Raw genomic sequence first — 24,668 nt, 5'->3', positions numbered from 1 at the left:
AAGGTGCCAAAATAAACCTGCTCTGGTTCTTCCATGACCTCTAATGAGAATAGGGTTAGAGATGTTACTCTCGTGAAAGTGAAAAAATTCAGGCAGTGAAGAACAGAGACAGCAGGAAAAAAATCTCAGCCAAGGATACTGGTGAGGTGGTGAGGTCTGTCAAAAGAAAGCAATTATTGCTCAATTACTCAAGTTTCCCTATCCTTTCCAGTCTTAAATATCCCAAATATTCTTCCAGAAAAACAAAAATTGTAACACAACACAACAGAATTAATAAAATGCTTTGATGAGAAAAAGTATAGAAATTCGTTTTATAGAAATTTGTTTCTTTCCTTAAGGTGAGTCCATTGTTTAATTTCAAAAGCAGGCATGTTTTTGGTTCTGCCCCCAAACCTCCGACTTCTAGGAATTTAATTTCAAGCAATTAATGATAATGAATGTTGCCCTATGGAAGTTCACTGTAAGGGATTTGATTGCTAGTTACTATCATCTTAACTTTCTATTTATTTTTTACTTATTAAATTTATTGGGGTCGGGCCGGCCTGGTGGCTCAGGTGATTGGAGTTCCATGCTCCTAACTCCGAAGGCTGCCAGTTCGATTCCCACATGGGCCAGTGGGCTCTCAACCACAAGGCTGCAGTCCAGCAAAGGATGGTGGGCTCTGCCCCCTGCAACTAAGATTGAATACGGCATCTTGAGCTGAGCTGCCTCCCGGATGGCTCAGTTGGTTGGAGCGCAGGTTCTCAACCACAAGGTTGCTGGTTCAATTCCTCGAGTCCCACAAGGGATGGTGGGCTGCGCCCCCTGCAACTAGCAACTGCAACTGCACCTGGAGCTGAGCTGCGCCCTCCACAACTAACACTGAAAGGACAACAACTTGACTTGAAAAAAGTCCTGGAAGTACACACTGTTCCCCAATAAAGTCATGTTCCCCTTCCCCAATAAAATCTTTAAAAAAAAATTTATTGGGGTGACATTGGTTAGTAAAATTACATAGGTTGCAAGTGCACATTTCTATAATACACCATCCGTATTTGCACTGTCTGTTCACCACCCAGAGTCAGTTCTCCTTCCATGACCATGTATTATCTTTCTATTTTTAACAACTACTGCAAATAATATAGGTCAAGAAGTAGGTTATTTAGTAATTCAAAGCCATTAACATCATTTGGCGCAGATTTGAATAGAAATGGCCATAAATAACCAACTGGTAAACAGTCATTAGAGACAGAAAAAGGGCTGTCCATGCTGTAGAGGGATGGTATCTAGTTTGGTTTTGCAGCACATGCTGCAGCCCTATGACCAAATGTCCTTCTCTTTAGTGGCTGACCCACAATTAAATATTTGCGCTATAGGAAATTCTCTTTTCAAGGTAATAAGCTTGTATTTTTCTTTTTTTAAAATCTCTTCTAATCAATTAGCGTGCTACTTGGGGAAACTGTTCTATCGCTACTTCACACCATGTACAGAAATAAATTCAATAGATTAAAGATTTAAATACAAAACATAAGACCATAAAAGTCTCAGATATCATCTTTCATTAATCAGAATGGCAGTGACTGAAAAAGATTGATAAGTAGTGCATGCACAGGGGTGGGAAACTGGCATGCATACATTGTTGGCAGTGAAAACTAGTCTTTCCAAGTGGACATTGGAGCAATACATATCACAATTTTTAATGTGTGTGTTCTTTGATTTCATAATTCCACTCCCAGGAATTTATATTAAGGAGATGATTAAATAATGAAAAAGAATTAGTGTACAAGGATGTTTACAACAGCAGTGTTTATAAATAGTAAGATTTGGAAACAACCTAAATGAGTATCACCTGGAGACTGGTAAATCATACAATGGAACACTCTGCAGCTATTGAAAAAATGTAGTATAGCTACATGTATTTCTTCAGAAAAAAGTAAACTTACCATTAAATAAAACATAAGCTAAAAAAAAACTATGCAATATAATCGTAACTTTTGTTTACAAAGTATCTATCTATATAAACTTATCTGAATATGTAAACATGCCTAAAAATAGTCTATGTGACTACATATACTCACACAACTGTGAATAGTTTTATTTATGGGTGAAAAAAGAGGGCATTATGGGAGCTTTGACTTTGTAATTTATATATTTCCCTAAAATTTGAATTTTTCTAATGAACATATAACTCTATAATGAGAAAAAAATCACTTTCCCTTTTTGAAAACCAAAACAGCTTTTATCTTAAAAACAAAACATTTCCTTTACACTAAATCCTAAATGGCATATATCCCTTCTCGCTTTCTTATGGGTCAGTCTCCTAACTCCTGGAGGAATTTTGTCACCTTTCAGCTCAGGGCTGTATTTTTAGCTCTTGATCCTGTTTGGCTGCTTAATCCTCCCTTGTTGGCATTTCAGCTACACATTGCAGTAAAATAACTGATAATTTTGTTTTACACTTTATAAACAACATTAAAATAACAAAGATGTTAATATACATATCTGAATATTTGCAAACACATAACTAAAGCATGGAGGCTTAGAAAAGTCAGACAATAAATTCTTCTGTCCAAATTCAACGAGTCACAATAGTCAATTTTGTATAAAAAGTGTAAGTGATTTTCAGGGTTTTTTCAATTGTTTTAAAGTACTTAATTACCCTTTTTTTGTTCCCATCTGTATAATCTCTCTTCTCTCAATTTAACCAGAAGAGAAGATATGCCTACAATAGAAGAAAACAAGCTACAAAATATAAAACAAAAACAAAAAACCAGCCATTATTTAGTATATCCTAGAAAGAGTAAAGTTTGGAGGAGTGGGCACTATATTTTAAATGGAATATGGTCGAAGTGCAACACTTAAAAAAGGAGTGATAAGGACAGCGAAGGGACCAGAGTTCTGTGATGAGGAACTGAAAATGCTGAGGATGGTGGGAAAGGGACGACGATAATTGAAATCATTTTTTTTCTATAGCTCCACAGTGTAGAACTAGTATCAATAGATAGAAGTAACAGGGAGGTAGATTCTGGCTTTACATTTTTACCAGATTATTTCTAGAGGTTCATTACAAGATACTGAAAATACTGAAAAGTACATTTTAATATTAAAAGCAAAGTCTTAGCCCCACTGCATACATGGTGCCATGAACCCACAGGGAACAAGAGGAAAGAATGATAAAGAAGGCAGCAGGCTACCTTTCCAGTACATTGCAGGTGCTGTCCCGGCACGGAGAGCGAGGTCACAAACATGGTAAAGCAGCGAAGCAAGAACACAGTACCCATCAGACTACAGAGCCTTCGCAGAAGTATTGACCTGTGAACAGAGCGACCAAACGGGGAGGTGATCAGAAGAAAACAAACCCAAATACCCCAGCCATCTAATGTTTACTTAAAGGGAAAGCAAGCAGGAAAACCGCTCGACTCTTTGAAGAGGACAGAAATCTTAGAGACCGTCTAAAGCATCACTGTCCAGTAGCGCTTTCTGCAATGATGAAAATGTTCCATAACTGAACTGTTCAACAGGCCAGCTACGTGTGGCTCCTGGGCCCTTGAACTGTGACTAATACGACTGAGGAGCTATATTTTAATTTTATTTTCACTAAATTTAAAGAGCCACATGTGGCTAGCACTTGCCATGCTGGACAGTGCAGACCTCAGAGCGTCACAGAACATAAGAAAATATGGCTGAGAGAAAGCAAGAGTAGACTCTTGTAAAAGAGAAGACTTGTGCCTAGTCTGACTCAACTTAGTGCTAGTCCTATTACTCATATATTGCTCAGACATTATTTACTTAATGAGAGGTATAAAGTTAAACACGAGATTCTAGGGATTGTTTTGCTTACTAATAACATTGTAAATTCCTTCATGATAGCAGCTACCTAATAAATGTTCTCTAACTTCTCCTAACTTCAACTTAAGCTATAAAACACTAAGTTTTTTTTAATACTAAGTTTTACATTAAGTTATCTCTAACACAAATTTTGAACTATACTGTGACATCACTTACACTGTTGTATTATTTTTTTAAATGTCTTATACCAAAACAGACTGTAAAATTCTTAAGTACTGGGACTATGCTTTATACGTTTTCAAAATGCTCCCTCCCACCCTCAAAAAAAACACTGGATGCAAAGTTAGATATTTTTCAAATGTTACTGTGTACACCTGGGATGGAGCCTAGTAGTCTGCATTTTAACAAGAGCCCAGGTGATTCCAATGAAAGTGCACAAAGACCACATTTTGACACTTTCTTTCTCTAATTTAAACATCAAAATTTGCATTTAACTGGCGACTGCTAAGATTTGCTAAACCTACCAGGGTTTCTTATAAACTCGTGTTTTGAAGAGTGGATAAATTCAAATCCATAGTGTCTTGTAAGACAAACTTAAACCAGAAAGCAGCAGTTTTTCAAAACTACGTCTGGTTTTAAGCAACCCAGTTAAAAATATTGCTGCAAACAGGAGAGAATGAAGTGCAATATGGCCTAAAAGTGTGACAGGAATAGCAACGTCAACCTTTCTCTTCACCTTCAAAGCCCTGAAATAACTGCTACTTAGGACCCAAAGCTCGTCACTGTGGTTTACCTCAAGCTCCCTGTGGGAAGAAAGGATCGAAAAATCAAGAAAGTGGCCCTGTTACTCTTCAGTATCCAAAAACGAAGAGCAGATCCACAAACTTTCTAGTTCTTTAAGTTTTTCTTCAGTGTGCCTTATGTTTTACTTAAATCAAGTAATTTTACCTCATTAACATAGGAAAAGAGCCTCCCTTTATGCTTCTCTTTTTTTAAATGAGAAAAAATTTTCGCTTTATATTTCTTGGTGAACGTGCCAAAGAAGCATGTTCCCTATTCAGCAATTTCCTGTACCATCTGAAGTAAACCACACTGACGAGGCATGTATGGTCTGTGCAAAGTAATCTCTTTTTCAATGGGCCTCCTCCAAGCAGAGAAGTTTCTTCTATCCAAACATGTGACCACAGACTGTCCTTGGAGTAGTTTCTATCCTTCTACATAATATGGCATTTTTTTGTTTGTTTCTTAAGAAAAATAAGGCTAGAATGCTAAAGGTTAGCCCATGACTGATCATCGCTATCTGTGATCTTTCCCTGCAGATATTCTGAATGTTCAGAATATTACTAAATATGTAGCTGTCACCTCAAGCTGACTTTTGTTGACCAAACCTCCAACATTGTCCTTTGTCAATAACTACCATGTCATAATGACTAGAGAAGGAAATTAACAAGGAAACTGCAAAGGGAGAAACAAGTTTGATGACCTTTAACACAATCAAAACACTTTCAGTCTTTTAATGGAATAAGTGAGGTACCTGTGCTTGTGCAGAAGAAGAACCAGGAGCCAAATATAGCACAGAATCATGCCACATACTTCTGTCATGGCAAAGGCCCATGGGATTCTAGGAACACTAAAACAGAAAAAAATTACATAGTGGGCTGACAAGAAGTATATGTACATAAGTGATGTCACTCTTTTCAATAAGACACTCTTCTAACAGTGACCTTAAAATTGTTTTCTGTAACTTCTACCTCTTTTAGGAGATATTTGGAGAATCTAAGGGAAACAACTGTTTCATAAAGTATCCTATTAACCAGATCCTCTTGTTGTCTGTGATTCCCAGTCATAGTTCTCAGCAGAGAAGTAACAGCCCTTTTCTCTCTCCCTATAGCATGACAGTCCTGGATCTAGGACTGCCCACAAAAGACAGCGGAAAAAAGGCTCACTTCTTGCATGATGTGCTTATTTCAGAATCCAGACAAGCAGGGCTTGACCTTAACTCCTCTGTTTTTAATATAGAGTAGTTCCCCTTACCCATGGGGTACACGTTCCAAGAACCCCAGTGGATGCCTGAAATCATGGCCAGTACCAAACCCTATATATGCTATGTGTTTTCCCATATATACGTACCTATGATAAAGTTTAATTTATAAATTAGGCTCAGTAAGAGATTAACAATAATAACCAATAATAAAATAGAACAATTATAACAATATACTGTAATAAAGTTAGGCGAATGTGGCCTCTCTCTCGTGCGGTGTCTTATTGTACTGTTCTCACCCTTCTTGTGATGTGAGATGCTAAAATGCCTCTGTGATGAGATGAAGTGAGGTGAACGGGACATTGTTAAATAAGGGTCACTTGCACACAAGCCCTGTGATACTGCTGATACTGCGACAGCCGATCTGATAACTGAGACGGCTACTAAGTGACTAATGGGCAGGGAGTGTACACAGCGTGATATGCTGGGCAAAGGGAGGACTCTTGTCCAAGGCGGGGCTCCTCTTATGCATTTTTAATCTATTGCTGACTTATTTATCTGGCATCACTGGGGGAAAGGATTATTTCACATAACAGAAATTTTCAGATAAAAGATTCTTTTTTAAATGACTTGTAAAAATTCAAACTTTTAAAATAAACATGAAAAACAAATATGTGTATGTATATGTATTTATATAAATTTTTACATATTTAAAATCGTTTTACAATGTTTATGATGAAAATAAGTTTTCTGCCTTACACCCAACCTAAACTTAATTCTTGCTCCCCAGAGGTGATCATTTTCACTTTTCTGTTTTATTTGACATTTTTAGTCACACACCACACACAAACATATACATACATTCTCTCTCTCCCATGCTCTCAATATTATTTCACAATTTTGTTTAGTTTGTAAATATTATTCATAGCTGAGTCAGAGAACAGTGATTAAAGCCCTTTCTTGTACAACTTCTTATAATTCTCTGGAACTAATAAAGAACTCTCTTTTTTTTCTTTTTAGTTTGCTCTGTTTCTTGTGTGCCTATCACCAATTCATCTCCAAATTATTCTATCAATTTCAATTTTTCCTTCAGGGGAAGCTCTCCCAGAGCTCTTCTTCTTGTCCATTCTAGAAGTTTGCCATTTTCTAGTTCTCCTGCATGGCTACTTGTTGGAATAAAACTGAATCCTCATCTTGGGAATTCCACTTTTTCTACAATGGATTCTCTGCTTCCTGAATCTCATGTTCTCCTCTTTCTCAGTTTACTCCTTAGTTTTGATGGTGTATATTATATCCTCCAGCTGTTTTCTGAGAAAGAGGGGCTAGAGTTTTTAATGTCAGATTTATTTGAGGTTTATTTACAAGCAGAAAAATTCACCCTTTTTAGCTATACAATTCAATGAGTTTTGACAAATGTATTCAGTCATGTAACCACCACAATAAAGACATAGAACATTTCCATCACTCCAGAAAGTTCCATTATGCCCCTTTTTAGTCAATCCCCTCCCTCACTTCCAGCTCTGGAAGTGCCACTGATCTCTGATGTCCATCCCTTACAGGTTTGCCTTTTTTGGAAGGGCACATAAATGCACTCACAGTGTTTGTCCAGATAACCTTTTGTATCTGACTATTTTCATTCAGCATGGATATGTTTCAGATTGATCCATGTTACTGCATGCATAATTCTTTATTTGCAGTTCCTTTATCCATTCACTGGTTGACGGACATTTTGGGCGATTTTCAGTTTGGGGTGATTATGAATAAATGCCCCATACAAGTCTTTGCATGGACATATGTTTTCATTTCTCTTGGGTAAACACCTAGGAGTGAAAGTGTTTATAGTCTTTTGTTAAATGTACATTTATAATTTTCAGAAACGATCAAACTGTTTTCACAGCAGTTGTGTCGTTTTGCATTTCTACCAGCAATGAATGACGGCATCAGGAGCTCTGAAGCCTCATCAGGCTGTGTTCTATCTTTTTTTGTTGTTTTTCATTTTAGCAATTCTATAGGTGTGAGCTGGAGAATAAATTTTTGAGACTTGCCAATTTAAAAATATCCTTGGGTTTAAACCTTGTATCTAATTGGTAGTTTGCCTGGACAGAGAATTCTAGGTCAGAATGTTAAAGGCATTGTTCCATTGTCTTCTAGCTTCCACTGTTGCCAAGAAGTTTGATGCTACTTGAATTTCCAGTCTTTGTATGTTACCTGTCTTGTCTCCTAAGAAGTTTTTAGGATCTTCTGTCTGTATCCAGTGTTCTGAAATTTTTTGTTTCTTGTACTGGGTGCTCAGTGGGCCCTTTCGGTCTGGAAAGTCACATCCTTTGGTTCTGAGAAATTTCCTTGTATTGTATCTTAGATAACATTGTCCCCTTCATTTTTTGCTACGTATTCTTTATAGAAGTCCAGTTTGGTCCCTGTGGGACCAACTGGATTGGTCCTCTACATTTCATCTCTACTCTACTTGCTGGGCAATTTCATCGAATCTACGTTCAATTATCCTGCTGGATTTTAAATTTCTACTTTCATTTTTTATTTTCCAAAAGCTTTTTTTCTCTGTATTTCCCCTTTTTATAACCCACTGTTACTGTCTTATAGCATGCAACATCTCTTATCTGTGAGAATATGGTTGTTGTTGTTTTTGAAGTGTTGCTCTCCCTTTTCTGTTTTCCCCAGTTTGCTTTTTTCTGTTTGCATGGGTCTCTTTTTCTCAAATGTCTGGTGATTCTGGACTAACCATTCATATTTGACAGTGAAGTATAAAACCCAAAACAAAGCACAAAGGCTCTGTGTGCACGGACTGAGCCTGTCAAGTTGTGGGTTTCGCTGACTGAGCACATCTGGTTTATGAGCCAGGGCTACGTGTATCTCTCCTACCACAGTATCTACAGTTCTTTTCTCTTGTGCAGGTTTTCCAAGGAGAGGAATCTGTTCTCCTGCTGGGAGGACTGGGGTTGGGTGGGAGTGGGGATGGGAAATAAGTCTGATTGTTTAAGTAAGGGAGCTGGAAGTCTCAGTGATCAATTGGTAGATTTACAGTTAATCCTGAAAACATATTAAAAAACATACACCTTTGTGCTCATGGGACCCAGTGTCCGGAGTCCAGAGTCTATCACATTCAGCTCCTCTGGAGAACATACCACCTGTCTGTCTTCCGGCAGAGTAGAGCATGTCTAAAACTTCTTCCATTGATTTCCAACCCAATCTCTCATATTTAGCTCCTGTCTATACCTGGTCTTGAGAGATGCTTGGTGCTTCTGGTCCTGAGAGTTTTTCTGGAGCGCTGCGGTACAAATAAACTCACCTCTTAGGCACTGCCAGTCCCCACTCCCAAGCTCACAAGAGGTACTTAGCTTTCCACTTTCCAAATTTTCATTATTATCAATATTTTTGTCTTCATGGGATTATAGGGTACCCCCCGCCCCTTTTTACTGTCCTTTTAGTGGAATATTGTGAGAAAACTGTCAAATGAGTATTCAATATCTCGTATTTATGATGCCTTTTTTAAAAGATAGAATTTAATTTTCTTTGGTAATTCAGAGGCATCACTGATTATTACGTTGAACATGGTAATGACCTCAAGGACTACTGAGAAATGAAGGACAGTGAACCCCCAGATTGATGTGGTTTTTCCATTACTTACGTTTGCTTTCTATAATTTTTCTGCTTCCTCCCTTGCTATTATGGTTATCAGCTATCCCTCTCATTGTTGTAAGGGGGCCTGCATCTAGAAGCATCCCTTTTTCTTTCTACTTTTCTGTTTATGTTGTGTTGAAGCTCTTGGAATTTTGTCAAATAAGCTTCAGAGGCAAACTCTGAAACAGAGATCAGTGGGAAAGTGATTAGGAGTGTTCCCAAGGGAAAACCACAGGGCAATGGGGAAGTGACAGGACGGCAAGGAAGTGAGGCAAAGGGGGGACATCAAGCACAGCCCCACGGGACCTCAGGCAAGGGGCACTTTGGCTCAGTCCTGTGGGGAGTTTGGGAGACAGTGTAGGTCCAGCCTAAAAGCTGTCCCAATTAGGGCAAAGAGAAATGAAATATTTATACCCCACCTCACCAGTCTTTGGTTAAGGGTTGCTGCCGGAGCAATGTCAATTTCCAAGCATGTTTGGTTCTCTCTGCAAGCAGGCAAAGTAGGTTCCAGCAGCCCAAGAGCAGCTCCCCAACAAAGACATATTTGTGGAGGTTGGGAGTATCAATGTGTAAGAAAATAGGAAACAGATCTGAGGGGGATATAGGAAGTACACTGACAGCACCTGCTACCATTATCTTGTGAATAAAGTTTAGATACTTAGAGTGTGGAGATTTGTAGTAGGTGGCATTGTAGTATTAGGTAAAACTTGGTTTCAAATCCCTGTTGTTAACTAAATACATATGTCTGCACAAAACTTTGTACACTAATGTTTATAGCAGCAGTAGTAGTAGCCAAAAAGTAGCTACAACTCAAACATTAATCACCTGATGAATGGATAAAGAAACTGCAGTACAGCCATGTAATGGAATATTACTCTGTAATAAAAAGGAACGAAATACTTATATATACTACTATGTGGATGAATCTTGAAAGCATTTTGCTAAATTAAACAAGCAAGACATACAGAAAAAGGCCACATACTGTATGATTCTATTTACATGAAATGTCCAGAATAGGCAAATCTATAGAAACAGAAAATAGATGAGTGCTTGCCAGCATCTGAAGAAAGACGGGAATGGGGTGTGACTGATAATGGATATGAGTTTCTTTTGGGGGTGATGAAAACGTTCTGGAATTAGTGGTGATGGCTGTACAACTTTGTAAATATACTAAAAACCACTGAATTGTACACTTTAAATTAAAATCCTCATTGTACTTCCAGACCATTTTCCCCTTTTCTCCCTTTATGCCTTGCTATAATCATCTATAGACCCTCCGCATCCATTCTCTCATTTCCTGAAGATTCTAGTTTCTGCTTTACTTGTCACTCTCTCCAAAACTCCTGTTGTAATTTGTGTTCTTCACATCACTTTTCTTTTCACTTCTCCTATGACCTTGTCTTTTACTTACTACAGTCACCCATACCCATGGTTATAACCTGGATCTTGTCATTATCAAGATTATTCTTTATAATCTCAATGTCAAGAATCCTATACTAACCAATACCCCTTGTTTTTCCAGCTTATTCCTTCTAGTACTCCAACTTCAACAATTCTGAAACCTAAAATCCACTGCTCTTATAACATTTTCACTTTCTTTGACCTACCTCATATCCTCACATCCCTCCTTATCCACCCGAGTCCATGGTCAGTCATTATAATCACTCCCTTGTCCTTTTTTCCTTCATCGTACCACCTAGAAAAACTTCAGCCCTGTCTGAATCCAATTTCCCATCTACCCCGTACCTGTATCTGCAGAGAGGCTGGTAAAACACATGGTGCCAACAAGACTACAGTGCCAACATGACTACCAAGACCACGGAGGCCGTTAGTGCTGCCCCTGTATCACACAAGTCTATCCCTCTCCTCAATGACTATTTTACACCTCATCCTTTCTCCTCAAATTTCCAACCTTCTCTCCATTCTAATTCTGTTTGAAGAGAAAATCAAAACCATCAGAAAAGCATTTCCTCATGCTCCACCATTACATCTAGCAACCTACTACCTCGATTTCCATCTTTTCCACCTTCCTCTGTGTGGATGAACAGTCCATGAGCGTAAGACGAGCCTTTTCCACCCACTAGAGCCCATCCCTTTTCATATACTCAAGGACATGACATGACCCCAACAATTGTACCCTCTCTTTCCTCTAACATCATCCCCTCCCTCAAAATCCGGGCATTCCTATCATCAATATAACAAATCAGCTGTAATATAGCCCTGCCAAAAGAAAACGCTGGTAACTCCATATCCTTTTCTCCTCTCCCCAACTTGCAGCTTCATTTCTCTGCTGCCCTTAAAGGAAAACTTGTAAGACTTGATTGTTTCCAATTTCTCTCTTCCGGTTCTCTTTCTCTCCTTTATCATTTCTTTGCTCATTTTTTTTTAATTTGAAAAATTCTGATCATACCAAAAGAAAAGTTGAAAAAATAAACACTACATTCTTCACCTAAAGCTATCAACTGTTTACAATAATTAACATTTTCCACATTTTTCATTTCACTTTCTATGAATATCTACATATACATACACATATACTCTTTTGGAGGAGACTGAACCCCCGAAAAGTAATTTGCAGACATTATAACACACCTCCCTAAATACTCTGACATGTATCTAAGAACAAGGATATCTTCATCATAACCTGATACACTACTACACCCAGAAAAGAGTAACACTGCTTTAGTGTTACACTACATCACTTTATATGCAGTCCATATTTGAATTTTCCCAACTGTCCCCAAAATGTCTTTTATAGCAGTATTTTTTTCCCTTGATAGAGGATCTAATTAAATTTCACGCATTGCTCTTGGTTATGTCTCTTCAATTTCCCTTATAATTCCTCCTTGCCTGGCTTTTGTCTGCCATGATATTGACATTTTTGGAGTCTAAATCAGCTGTCTTGTAGAATGTACCATGTTCTGGATTTGTCTCATAATTTCCTTATGATTAGATTTAGGACATATTTTGGGGGAGGCAAGAGTATTACATAAGTGATTAGTGAATTGGATGTGATTAGATTCGTTTATCTCACTGTGATGATACCTTTGATTATTTGGTTAAAATGACACACATAAAGGTCACTATACCCATTGTAAAGGTACCTTATTCCCCCGTAATTAAGTATAATATGTGAGATAATAGTTTCAGATCATGTGATTATCTTGCTCCCCATGGCCTTTCCCCTAACAGATTTTGCGTCCACTAATTTTAGCATCCATTTGCCTGAATCAATTATTACATTGGAGGTTGCAAAATAGCCAGGAATAGCCATCCACATTTCTTTGCTGGTATTATTCCTGAAGAACTTTCCCTCTCACCACACTACTTTTTGCTTGTTTTGTTTGTTACTATGGCTTCATAGACTCTTTTTCTTACTCGACATAGTATAATCCATTGCCATCACTATTTTTTTTGATGTTCCAATTGTCCTAATTTGATCAGTGGGAACACCTTCAAACCAGTTTCTATGTGTTTTTGGCATGTTTCCATTGGTTTTGTGTGCTTCCTTGCTTTACGGCACAAGATCTGCTTCAAGCTCATGTCTCACTTTCCTTGCCCTAGACTTAAAATCAGCCATTTCTCTACAGAGCCTTGGTCTGGGGTTCTTTTTAGTGGGGATTGGTATTTAAAACCATCATCTGGATGCTCATGGTGCTCATGCTACTGAGTTTTCCTTACAAATCATTTCTTATCACTTTGTAGAAATCTTCCTCATTCTTTTTTATGATTAAACAGTGATTAAACAGTCCTGTATTGTATAGATGTACAATAGTATATTTGACTAGTTTTCCATGGATAAACATTTAGATAATTTCCAATATTTATAATTATTAGAAATAATGTCACAAATAACTTTGTGCATATGTTGTTTCATATTTGTGGAGATATACCATTAGGTAAATTCCAGTACATCTCACATTCTCTCTTGAACCCATTACAATCAGGCTTTTGCCCTTATTGACTTTTGTCAAGGTCAGTGATGACCAACATGTTGCTAAATCCAATTGTCAATTATCCTCATCTTACTTGGCCCTTCAGCAGTACTTGACACAGCTAATTATTAGTTATTCCTACCTTCTTAAATTGCTTCTTTAACTTAGCTTCCAGAATACCACTCTCTCTCTCTGCCCTGACAGTCACAGTCTTGTTTGCTGGTTTTGCCTTACTTCTCTGACCTCTAAATATTATAATGTTCTTGGGATCAATTTTCAATCTTCTTCTTTTCCCTTCTCACTCCCTAGGAGACCTTATCTAATATCATGGCTTTACCTATGCTGGTAACTGCAAAATCAGCCTAGAGTTCTCCGAATTCCAATTCATCTTCTCATTTCTTACTTGCTATCTGATTTGGTGTAAAAGATATCTCAAACTTGGCACACCTAAAACCAAACCCTTATTTTCTCTCCAAGTCAGCTCCTTCCACAGTCCTTCCATTTCTGTAAAGGGCAAAGCCATCCTTCCAGATGCTCAGGTCAAAAATCTTGGGATAATCCTTGACGTCTCTCTTTCACTTACACCTTACATACAAATTCATCAGCAAATCTTGTTGGCTGTTCTCGTTCTCTCTCTCTCTCTCTCTCTCTCTCTCTCTCTATATATATATATATATATATATACACACACACACACACACACACACACATATATATTCTTTCACACCATCTCTACCTCTCTACCACTACTATCATCCAATTGACGTCCTTTTTGTCTAAATGAATTCAATAATTTCCCTCCTTTCCCACTTCCACCCCAAGGCTATTCTTAATATAACAGTGAGAGGGACCCTTTAAAATGGAAATTAGTGCACTCTACTCTTCTCCTAAATACTTCCCAATGGCTTCCCTTTTCACTCAAAATGAAAACCAAAGTTTTTACAACCGTCCAGTCCCTACACAATCTGGGTTCCTGTCTCCTCTCAGACCTCATCTGCAACTGTTCTCCCCATCTCTCACTCGCTATTCCTTAAACATGTTAAGTACACGACCCGTTCTGGAGTTTTGCACCCTACTGTTTCCTCTGCTAGAATACTCTTTCCCAGATATCCACATGCTTTCTTCCTTACTTCCTTGGGGGCTTCATTTACAGTTGGGAAAACTGTATAGAAGAGGGAAGGACATACAGGGATGTAACAGCTTTCATTCAATTCTCCTTATTTTAGTACCACCCTTTCATCTGCAATGTCCAGAGCTTTGAGAAATCTGAAACGTACATTGGGTTGGTTCTCAGTTTTCTCGACTACTGTTTCAGAATTAGGTTATTTCAGGTCTGCTAGTTGCCACTCAGCCATCTGCTTTCAGACTTCTAAAAATGTACGACTGTTTTCTCCTCTCTTATCTGCCCCATCCTGTGGGCTTACAAGTTAAAACAAATAAACATTAAAAACCTCTTTACTATGCTTTCACTTGAGGTTTGAGAGGGGACAAAGTGTGATATGTATGTCATTCTGCCATTTTAATGTGGACATTTTAATCCATTTCATTTAAACAAGCACAGACCATAAGGCACTTTTAAAAGGGTAACACCTTTTATAAAAGCAAACGAGAAAGCACTACAAACTTTAAAAAGATTTTTAAAAATCACCAGTGTCAAAACAGTTTCGAGGTTTGTTCTAGTCTTATTTTTCATATACATATACTATATTCTTTATCACACATTTGGTAGTTCATGAAAATAACAGAATGCTATCTATGAATCAGTTTGTACTATTTGTGAAACATCCAAGTTATTTGGTGATACAGGAGACCTTCCCATATTTTTGGAAAAGTAGAACCTTGACATCATAAAAAAAAAAGTAACAAAATTCCATTTATTACAAACAACGTTCCGGGAAACCCCTTTAAAATCTGAAGTGCTCGGGGAGCTATAATATAGCTATAGAAAAATAAATTAAGCAGTGGTCTTTCCCACTTACCTAGACTTAAGGTCTAATTTACTCTAAGAGAAAGAGCCAATTTCAAAGCATATCTTTCTATACCACCAGATAAAGCAAATGGAAAGTACATATTAACCAAACCAACAATAATAAACAATTATCATAAATATATTCTTATCATTGCTGTTATAGCAACCGCCTACAAATTTGGCAATGAGAAACAAGACTTACCTGTCTAAGAATATATCCGGGAGTGGTGGATAGGTCTGCATGTCAGGCACTCGCTCGTGGACTATAACCATAATGAAAGATGTAAACCCAAAGACTATAAAAACGTACACACAACTCAGTATGGTCTTCCAGTACTCTGGGTCCAACCTTCGAATAGAATGTTTGTTTTTCCCATTCATGTACTGGTACTGATCAGAATTCAAATCAGCGATGGGTCCATCACAGTCATGTGAAGGCTCCCCATTACAGAGCCACTCTGCGCTCTGAAGAGCACTGATGAAAGGGGTCATGGAACTCATGGGACTATCACTGTTGTAGCCCATCTCTTCTAAAACATCAATGTGTATTTTCTGCAGTTTTCGCACCGAGAGCATTAACCTTTTAATGTCCCCTAAGACTTTGATTTCCAGAGGAGGAGACCGGAGATCATATTCAGTCAGCGTTAGCAATGTGATTCCATCAAGTCGGTGCTTATTGCATAAAATGTCCACATATTCAAAGAAGCCTTCATCCTTCAGCCAAACAGCTACATGCTTGGTGGTCCAGCGGCGAATGCAGAGTTGATTAGGACCGGCCATTTCCTCTTCCACTGCCTGTTAAGGGAAAACAGGAAAACAAAACAAAAACTTTAGTGCGTCCTAACAACTCCTTTGAAGATCATATACACATAAACATACCAGAAACAGCAATTTGCTGATGCTGCCCTATTGGCTTCTACACGAGAGTGAAAGAAACAAAAATTATTCAATCATGAGTGGTTTTCACCAGATTAACATTCTAATAGCAGAAAGGCAAATGACCATTTTTACAAAATGTTATTTTACAAATGGCTTTTCCACAGCACAGCTGCCGTAACTTAGTTAGATAAAGCCTACTTTTGAGAACAATGGAGAAAAATCCCATTTTAATACCTTTCATAAAGTGAGATATATAAAACTATTTGTTACATGTAAAAAATTAAATTTTGGAAATCTTCGTGTTCATGGAGTATCTCCTCCTCCTCCAAAATAGAAAAAAAACACACAAAGGCAGATAGATAACGAATTTGAGGAAACCCCTTAGATTAAGTATATTTCTATGGACTATACAAATAACAATTTCGATAAGATATAAAACCTTTAAACTAGATATAAATATCTATAAATATCTTAATAGCGCAATTCTTTCTATACTTTGAATATTCCATTGTAGAACTGAAAAAGGAATTTCCTTCTTAAACTATCATTGAGATTTTAGTGATAAAAAATTTAAAACAAAACTGTCATTTCAATGTACCATAAATTTGAGGACCCAAAGTTTATATTGTAATTATAAAAGGCTAATAATGTACTGTTTCAAAAAGTACTAATAATTTTTACTACTTTGATCCCATACAGTACTGTATATGTTCTTTTTCCATTTTAAAACTTTCAGTAACTTGGGTCAATATCAGGTTTATAAACTTTCAGGAGACAAAGGCCTACATAGAAAAAACCTGTTTCCCTGGATGGATACCTAGGAGTGGAATTGATGAGGGAGGTTATCACTTTGTGAGAGGTATAAATGAAAAATGTCTAACTATTACAGTGTTTCGTACACATGAAACTAACAACAAAAAAGTGGGGGGGGGGGAAAAAACCTATTTCCCTCTAGTACTTTCTCAACTACTAAAGCCTGTGGGTTTTCTGACATTTTCCAGCTCTCTAAAGACTGTATTTCTTTCCTTCTGAGATGATTTAAAAAAAAAAAAAAAAAAAAAAAAAAAAATATATATATATATATATATATATATATATATATATATGGCAAACTTTAAAGCATTTTTTTAAAAATAAAGAATATAACAAACACCCAGGTGCCCACTACCCACCTTGAAAAAAAAAAAAAATCAAACAGTTCTGATACAATATTCTGTTTCTTAATCTAGGTATTAATTATACAGGCATGTTCATTTTGTGAAAATTCATCAAGCTATACACGAAGTGTGCTCAAAACATATGGTGAATGTTTAAATAAAAAAAACTATTGCAGTAAAAGACACATTGAATCGATTCAAAACATTTAACTTTCATGGCCATTTTGACTTTGGGGAAGAGCTCGAAGTTACATGGCATCAGATCCAGTGAATAAGGTAGATGAGGACACAGCGTAATGTTTCTGACAGAAATTGCTGTACCAGAAGTGATGTGTGACATGGAGCCTTTCCATTGTGATCAAAAAATATGGTGAATGCTGCTGCCGAGTGCCATCCAATGGAAAGGCAGGGATCTGCAATACGGGAAGCGGTGCATCGAACCTTAGTTAACAGTGTGTGACAAGTTTCAACTTATTCGGTGCAGTCAGTTGGGTGTGAACTACAGTTGAGAGAAGGTGTGTTTTAAAGTGTGCCGTACATCATCCTCCATCATGACAACACTCCATGTCACACATCGCTTCCGGTACGGCAATTTCTGTTAAATAAAAACATTACGGTGTGTTCTCATCCATTTATTCACCGGATCTGACTCCATGCGACTTCTGGATCTTCCCCAAAGTCCAAATGATTCAGGAGACAGAGGCAGCTGCGACAGCGCAATTAAACACGAAAGAGGACTTCCAGAACTGCTTCAGAAAGTGGCAAGAATGATGGGATAAGTGTGTTCAAAGTGAGGAGTATTTTGAGGGAGGTTAATGGTGATGGGTCTTTACTGTAATAAATTTTTTTATTTAAACATTCACAGTATTGTTTGATCACACCTTGTACACCTTATGATCTACACTTTTCTCTACATATGTTAAACTTTATTTTTAAAGTCTGATTTCAAAAACAAAACATCAATACAGTGAATGTCCTTCTCTGATAGCATTCCCTGCATCTCCTCCCAGATGTAGTAATTCCTGATTTTAGTGTTTACCATTCCCTTATAGTATGAATTTTGCCTATGAAAACCTTCTATGCTTCCTTAGGCCAAGGAAAGTAAAAAGCTGCTACTGCTCTGCATTCTTCCCCTGTCCCCACAAACTCTTGCCGTGAAGATTTATAATCACTTGAAAAACGCACATGCCTAACTGCATGAGGACCACTTATACCATTAAAAACATTCAGCAAATAAGAAATACGCTCATAAAATATTTATTTCTTAATTACTAAAAAGCAATCCTAGTTTTTGGAAGCCTTAAATCATATTTTGTTTCCAAACAGTTTTTAATATTATAAATACACAATAGCTTTCAGTCTTAGAAAATTAACAGCACATCCATCTATAAGTTATCTGTATGTTTTAAAAGGCTAATTCTTATATACTGTGGAGCCACAAAAAACTTACTCAGGTCTTCTTTTTAGCTACAGCGTATCATCATCATGCCAAAACCCCAAAAATTACGATTTATTCACTTTAACACATGCAATTAATACACACTGATATATATTACTGATTACATAAATAAATAAATATATAAAATTCTGTTAAAATATGATTTTGCTATGTTTTAGTTCATATACATAGCCAAATGGTTTCACCCTATCTACCACATATCTTTGCCCCAAGGTATACTCTGAATAAATTACTTCATCCTTGAATAGCCAACAAGCACATGCTACAAACTCTGCAGTAGTTATGATGTAGCACATCCGAGAAGCTCATCTCATACAAAACATATCCTGTCACTTCATTTCTATTTTGCTACTTTTTTCCTTCCTTCAACAGCTTACCACCAATGGGTTCCAAGTCACGCCCATCCTTGTAGCATTATTCTTCAGTACAGTTTCATACTGTGAACTTGCTCAAAATGATCTTCTGTTTTTTTTGGTTTTATATCACCAGTTCTTTACACCCTCAACCCAACAAACAGGCTAACAAACAGGCTTTGATGGTGGTGTTTTAGCTGCTAGAAATTATGAGTTCTCATACAAAGAAGCCTCCTCCAAGTCTGGGAGCCTGCTGTGGCAATGGCCTAAAAGCATGACGCATTCCACTGCTGTGCTTTATCAGGTCAGGGCATGTCCTTTAATTGTATGCTCCTACACATGGTTAGGTGCCCATAATTAGCTAACGCTGGGAAAACCTGCACTAAAGAGGTGTATTAAAAGATGATAGAAGGCTTTAGGGCCAATTTACTATTTATGTTATGCCATAGGAACTACAGTGAACAGGAGATTTTGAACGAAGAATATGACAGATATAGGTTTCATATAAATCTACAAAATGAAGAAGTTAGGTGAGTAAATGTTTAAGAACACTTTCAGCTTTAACCAATAATTAATATGAATCAATTATCAGTTAAACGGATTTCTGCTTCTGACCCAGATGTAATAAGAGGGACCAGATTTACCCTCCCATGTCAAACAACCCCAAAACAGACAAAATACTTGTATATGGGGAAAAAAAGTGTTAAGACAACTAGGCATCAGACAATGAAGGTCCCTGAGAGACAGGAAATAAGGTGAGCCCTACTGCCCCAGCTTACTGCTTTGAATGTTTCTCGGCCATCAGTGGCACAGGATGGAAACTGGATGAGGACTGGCGGACTTGCTAAGCTGAGGAGACAGAGCTGAGAGTCAGAGGAGATCAAGGTGGCTAGTGTTCATGGGACAGAATCCTGGTGAGCACAAAGATGCATAGACAGCAAACTTGTCATGCACTAAATGTTTGTGTCCCCACCAGAATCCGTATGTTGAAATCCTAACCTCCAGTGGGATGGTATTGGGAGGTGACTAAGTCATGAAGGCAGAACCCTCATGAATGGAATTAGTGCCCTTATAAGAGATAACCTAGAGAGTTCTCTCACCCCTTCTGCTCTGTGAAGACATAGTTAGAAGATGGCCATTTATGAACCAGGAAGTGGGCCTTCACTAGACACCGAATCTGCTGGCACTTTGATCTTGGACTTCCTAGCCTCCAGACTGTGAGAAATAAATGTGTATTGTTTAAATGTGGTCTTTTGTTATAGTAGCCCAAACGGACTAAGATGGAACTCAGAGATCTGCCTCCAGAGGGTCTCCTTTGAATATGCAGCTCAATGCTGATTAGTGCACATATGTCAGGAAACCAAATAAGACTAAAAAAGAACCACCCAGAGAGATTAGAGAGAACAGTGCCCAGTATTCACAGAAGGTCAATAAAAGTGCCTACCCCAAACAGCCAGATTGAAAAAAAAAATCTCATGATTCACAGGGCATTGAGCAGAGTACACAGGAAGATCTTGCCATAGTAGTAGGGCAACATTAACCCTCAAGCAGTAATTCTCAATGGGGGGAGGGGAAGGAATTTGCTCCCTCTCAAATATTTGGCAATTTCTGGAGACATTTTTGGTTGCCATAACTGGGGAGTCATCTAAAGAGTACAGAGGCTAGGGATGCAGTTAAACATTCTACAATGTACAGGGCAGCCCCTGACAACAAAGAATTATCTGACCCAAAATGTTATAGTGCTGATACTGAGAAACACTGTACTAGACTAACCATGTCTCTCCTTTGGCCCAGCAAATCTTTAAAAGCAAGACCCAAAAGGACCAAATTGTCTGTAAGTAATTTAAACTACATCCCACAAAAAAGCTCAAGAATATTAGTAGGAGTACAAAAGTATTCAGCACCTAATAGGAAGTTTATAATGTCTGGCATCTAATCAAAGATAACCAGGCATGCAAAGAAGTATGAAATTTCACCTATAATGAGTACAAAATCAACCAATTGAAATAGACCCAGATAACAGAATTAGCAGACAAGGAAATTAACACAATTATGAAAAGCATATTACATATGTTCAAAAAGTTAAATAGAGGCATGGACATATAAAAAAAGATCTAACTGAAGATTCTACAGACTCAATTACAATATATGTAATGAAAAAGACACTGGATGGGATCTATACCTTACTAGACATTGTAGAAGATGAGAATAATAAGCTCGAAGACACACAATAGAAACTATTCAAAATGAAACACAGAAGAGAATTTTAAAATATGAAGATATTATTTAGCCTTTAAAAGGAACCTTGAAGACATCGAGCTAAGTGAAATATGCCAGACACAAAAGAACAAATGTTGCATGATTCAGTTAGATGAGGTAAGCAGAGTAGTCCAATTCATAGATACAGGAAGTAGAATCGTGATTTCCAGGGACTGGGGGTAAGAAACAATGGGGAGTTCTTGTTTAATAGGTATGGAGTTTCCATTTGGGATGATGAAAAAGTTCTAAAACTGGATAGCGGTGACAGTTGCACAACAATGTGAATGTACTTAATGCCACTGAATTGCACACTTAAAAATGGTTAAAATGATAAGTTTTGTATATTTTGCCATAATAAAAAAAAATGAAAAGAATATCAGTGAGAGGTGGGACGACTTCAAACAGCCTAAAAGAGGTATAATTGTAGTCCCCAAAGGATGAGGGAGAGGACAAGAAAGAAAAAAACTGAAGTAACATGACCAAAAATTTTTCCAAATTTGGTGAAAACTATAAACACACATATCCAAAAAGCTTATTAACCCCCAAACATAAGAAACACAAAGAAAACTACACCAAGCCATATCATAATCAAATCGCTCAAAACCAGTGACAATGAGAAAAACCTTAAAAGCTAAAAGAGAAAATAGACACATTATATACACAGAAACAAAGATAAGAATGATAGCAGATTTCTCACTGGGAACAATGCAATCTAGAAGACAGTGAAACAACCTCTTTAAAGTACTGAAAGAAAAAAAAAGTCATAGTTGCATTTCATATGGTTGCATTTTCTATGCTTGGTGAATTATCTTTTAATAACAAAGGTAAAATAAATACTCTTTTAGACACACAAAAACTGAACAATTTCATCACCAGCAGACCTGCACTACCAGAAATGTTAAAAGGAAATCCTTAAGAAAGAAAATGCAACCATATTTAAATGTGAATCTACCCAAAGCACTGAAGAACACTAGAAATGGTAGCTATATGAGTAAATACATAAGTAAAATATATGTCAATAATAGCATGAAACTTGGGAGAAATGGACTATTCAAATAACACTCTTTCAAAAAAGGAAGGAATATATCTGAAGTCAATCCATGAAGCCAGTATTATCCTGATACCAAAACCAGACAAAGACATTATAAGAAAATAAAACTGTAGCCTGCTAGTCAAGAACACAGGTGCAAAAATTTTAAACAAATCAAATGAAATCCAACAATATTTTAAAAGGATAATACATCAAAACCAAGGGGTGTCTATCCCAGGAATGCAAGTTGGTTTAACACTTAAATAATTCACCATATTAACAAGTTAAAACTGGAAATACGATCATCTCAAAACACACAAAAAAGTACTCAAGAAAACCCAATATTCATTCCTGATAAAAAAATTCTCACCAAACTAGAAATAGAGAGAAATTTCATCAACTCCATAAAGGGCATCTTTGAAAAACCTATAGCTAACATCATACTTAATGATGAAAGACTGAATGCTTTCCCCCTAAAATCAGGGACAAGGTAAGACTGCCCGTTATTACCATTTCTAGAAGACATTGGACATTCTGGCCAGTAGAATAAGGGAAGAAAAAACAAAAGGCATATAGATTAGTAAAGGAAGAAGTAAAACTGTGTTTGCGGATAATATGATCACTGATGCAGAATATTCAAAAGAATCTATGCAAAAAAAACATTAGAAGTAATTTAGAAAGATTGATGGATATAAGATCAACATATAAAACTCAATCTTCTTTTTTTAGTTTTAGGTGTACACCACAGTCATTCAACATGTATATACCTGAAGAAGTGCTCACCATGAAAAGTCCAGCAACCATCTGACACCGTACCACACTCTCACAATATTATTGACCATATTTCTTATGCTGTATAATACATCCCCAAGACTTGTTTTATACCTGGAAATTTGAACCTCTTCTTCCTCTTCACCTTCCCCCCTTTTCTAATTTTTCATGACAGCTGACATTCAATATTATTTTATATTAATTTCAGGTGTGAAGCATAGTGCTTAGAAATATAATTTAAGAAGTGACCCCCTGACTAATCTAGTACCCACCTGGCACTGTATATACTTGTTACCATATTACTGACTATATTCCCTATGCTTTCTTTACTTTACATCCCCATGACTATTTTGTAACTATCAATTTGTATTTCTTAATTCCTTTTCCTTTTTCACCCTGCCCCCAACTGCCCTCCCATGTATCACCCCAATAAATCTAGTACCCATCTGACACCATACAGTTATTACATTATTGACTATATTCCTTATGCTATACTCTACACATCCCCATGACTACTGTGTAACAACCAATTTGTACTTCTTAATCCCTTCCCCTTTTGCACCCACCCACCAACCCCCACCCCTCCTATGTGGCAACCATCAAAATGTTCTCTGTATCTATGAATCTGTTTTATTTTGTTCTTTTGATTTCACTTATAAGCGAAATCATGACATTTGTCCTTCTCTGTCTAACTCACTACACTCAGCACAATACCTTCCATTCATGCCCTAGATGGCAAGAACCTATTCCTTTCCATGGCTGAGCAATATTCCACTGTTTCTATGTACCACCTCCTCTTTATCCATTCACCCATCGACGGACACCCAAGTTGCTGCAATGAACATATGGATACACACATCCCGTTGGGGTTTCTTTGGATAAATACCCAGAAGTGGGATTACTGGGTCCTTCTTTATCTCTGGTTATAGCCTTTGTTTTAAAGTCTATTTTGTCTGGTGTAAGTATTGCTACCCCAGCTTTTTTTGTTGTTTGAATTTTCATGAAATATCTTTTTCCATCCCTGTACAAGTACTTTCAGTCTGTGTGTGTCTTTCGATCTGAAGTGTGTCTCTTGTAGGCAGCATACGTAAGGGCCGTTTCCTTGTCCAGTCAGCAATCCTACTTTTTCATTGGAGCATTTAATACACTTACATTGAAAGTAATTGTTGGTAGATATGTAGTTATTGCCAATTTATTGTTCATTTTTTGATTTGTTTTGCCCCGTCTTAAAGAAGTCACTAACATTTCTTGTAATACTGGTTTGGTGATGACGAACTCCTTGAGCTTTTTCTTGTCTTGGAAGCCCTTTATCTGTCTTTAGATTCTAAATGATAGCTTTGCTGGGTAATCTTGACTGTAGATCCTTGATGTTCATCACTGAATATTTACTGCCAATCCCTTCTGGCCTGCAAAGTTTCTGTTGAGAAATCAGCTGAAAGTCTTATAAGAACTCCCTTGTAGGCAACTAACT

General features: G+C 37.2%; 1 protein-coding gene across 2 annotated transcripts in view; it reads right to left on the bottom strand.

Annotated features, from left to right (window-relative positions):
- SAMD8 (sterile alpha motif domain containing 8) overlaps positions 1–24,668 on the bottom strand; it is a gene marked incomplete at its 3' end in the record, with an annotated part of 50,584 nt that overhangs the window by 6,903 nt on the left and 19,013 nt on the right. For both annotated transcript variants that reach the window (XM_081074513.1, XM_081074514.1), the window contains exons 2-4: positions 15,492–16,084; positions 5,303–5,398; positions 3,174–3,291 (exon numbers count right to left, since the gene is read on the bottom strand). In XM_081074513.1, the coding sequence (XP_080930639.1) occupies positions 3,174–3,291; positions 5,303–5,398; positions 15,492–16,084 (807 nt within the window). The remainder of the gene's footprint in view (positions 1–3,173; positions 3,292–5,302; positions 5,399–15,491; positions 16,085–24,668) is intronic.

This window comes from Rhinolophus hipposideros (assembly GCF_964194185.1).
Source record: "Rhinolophus hipposideros genome assembly, chromosome: 15".
NCBI lineage: Eukaryota > Metazoa > Chordata > Mammalia > Chiroptera > Rhinolophidae > Rhinolophus > Rhinolophus hipposideros.
Note: the sequence above shows the minus strand (reverse complement) of the source record. Positions and strands in the feature narration are given on the sequence as shown.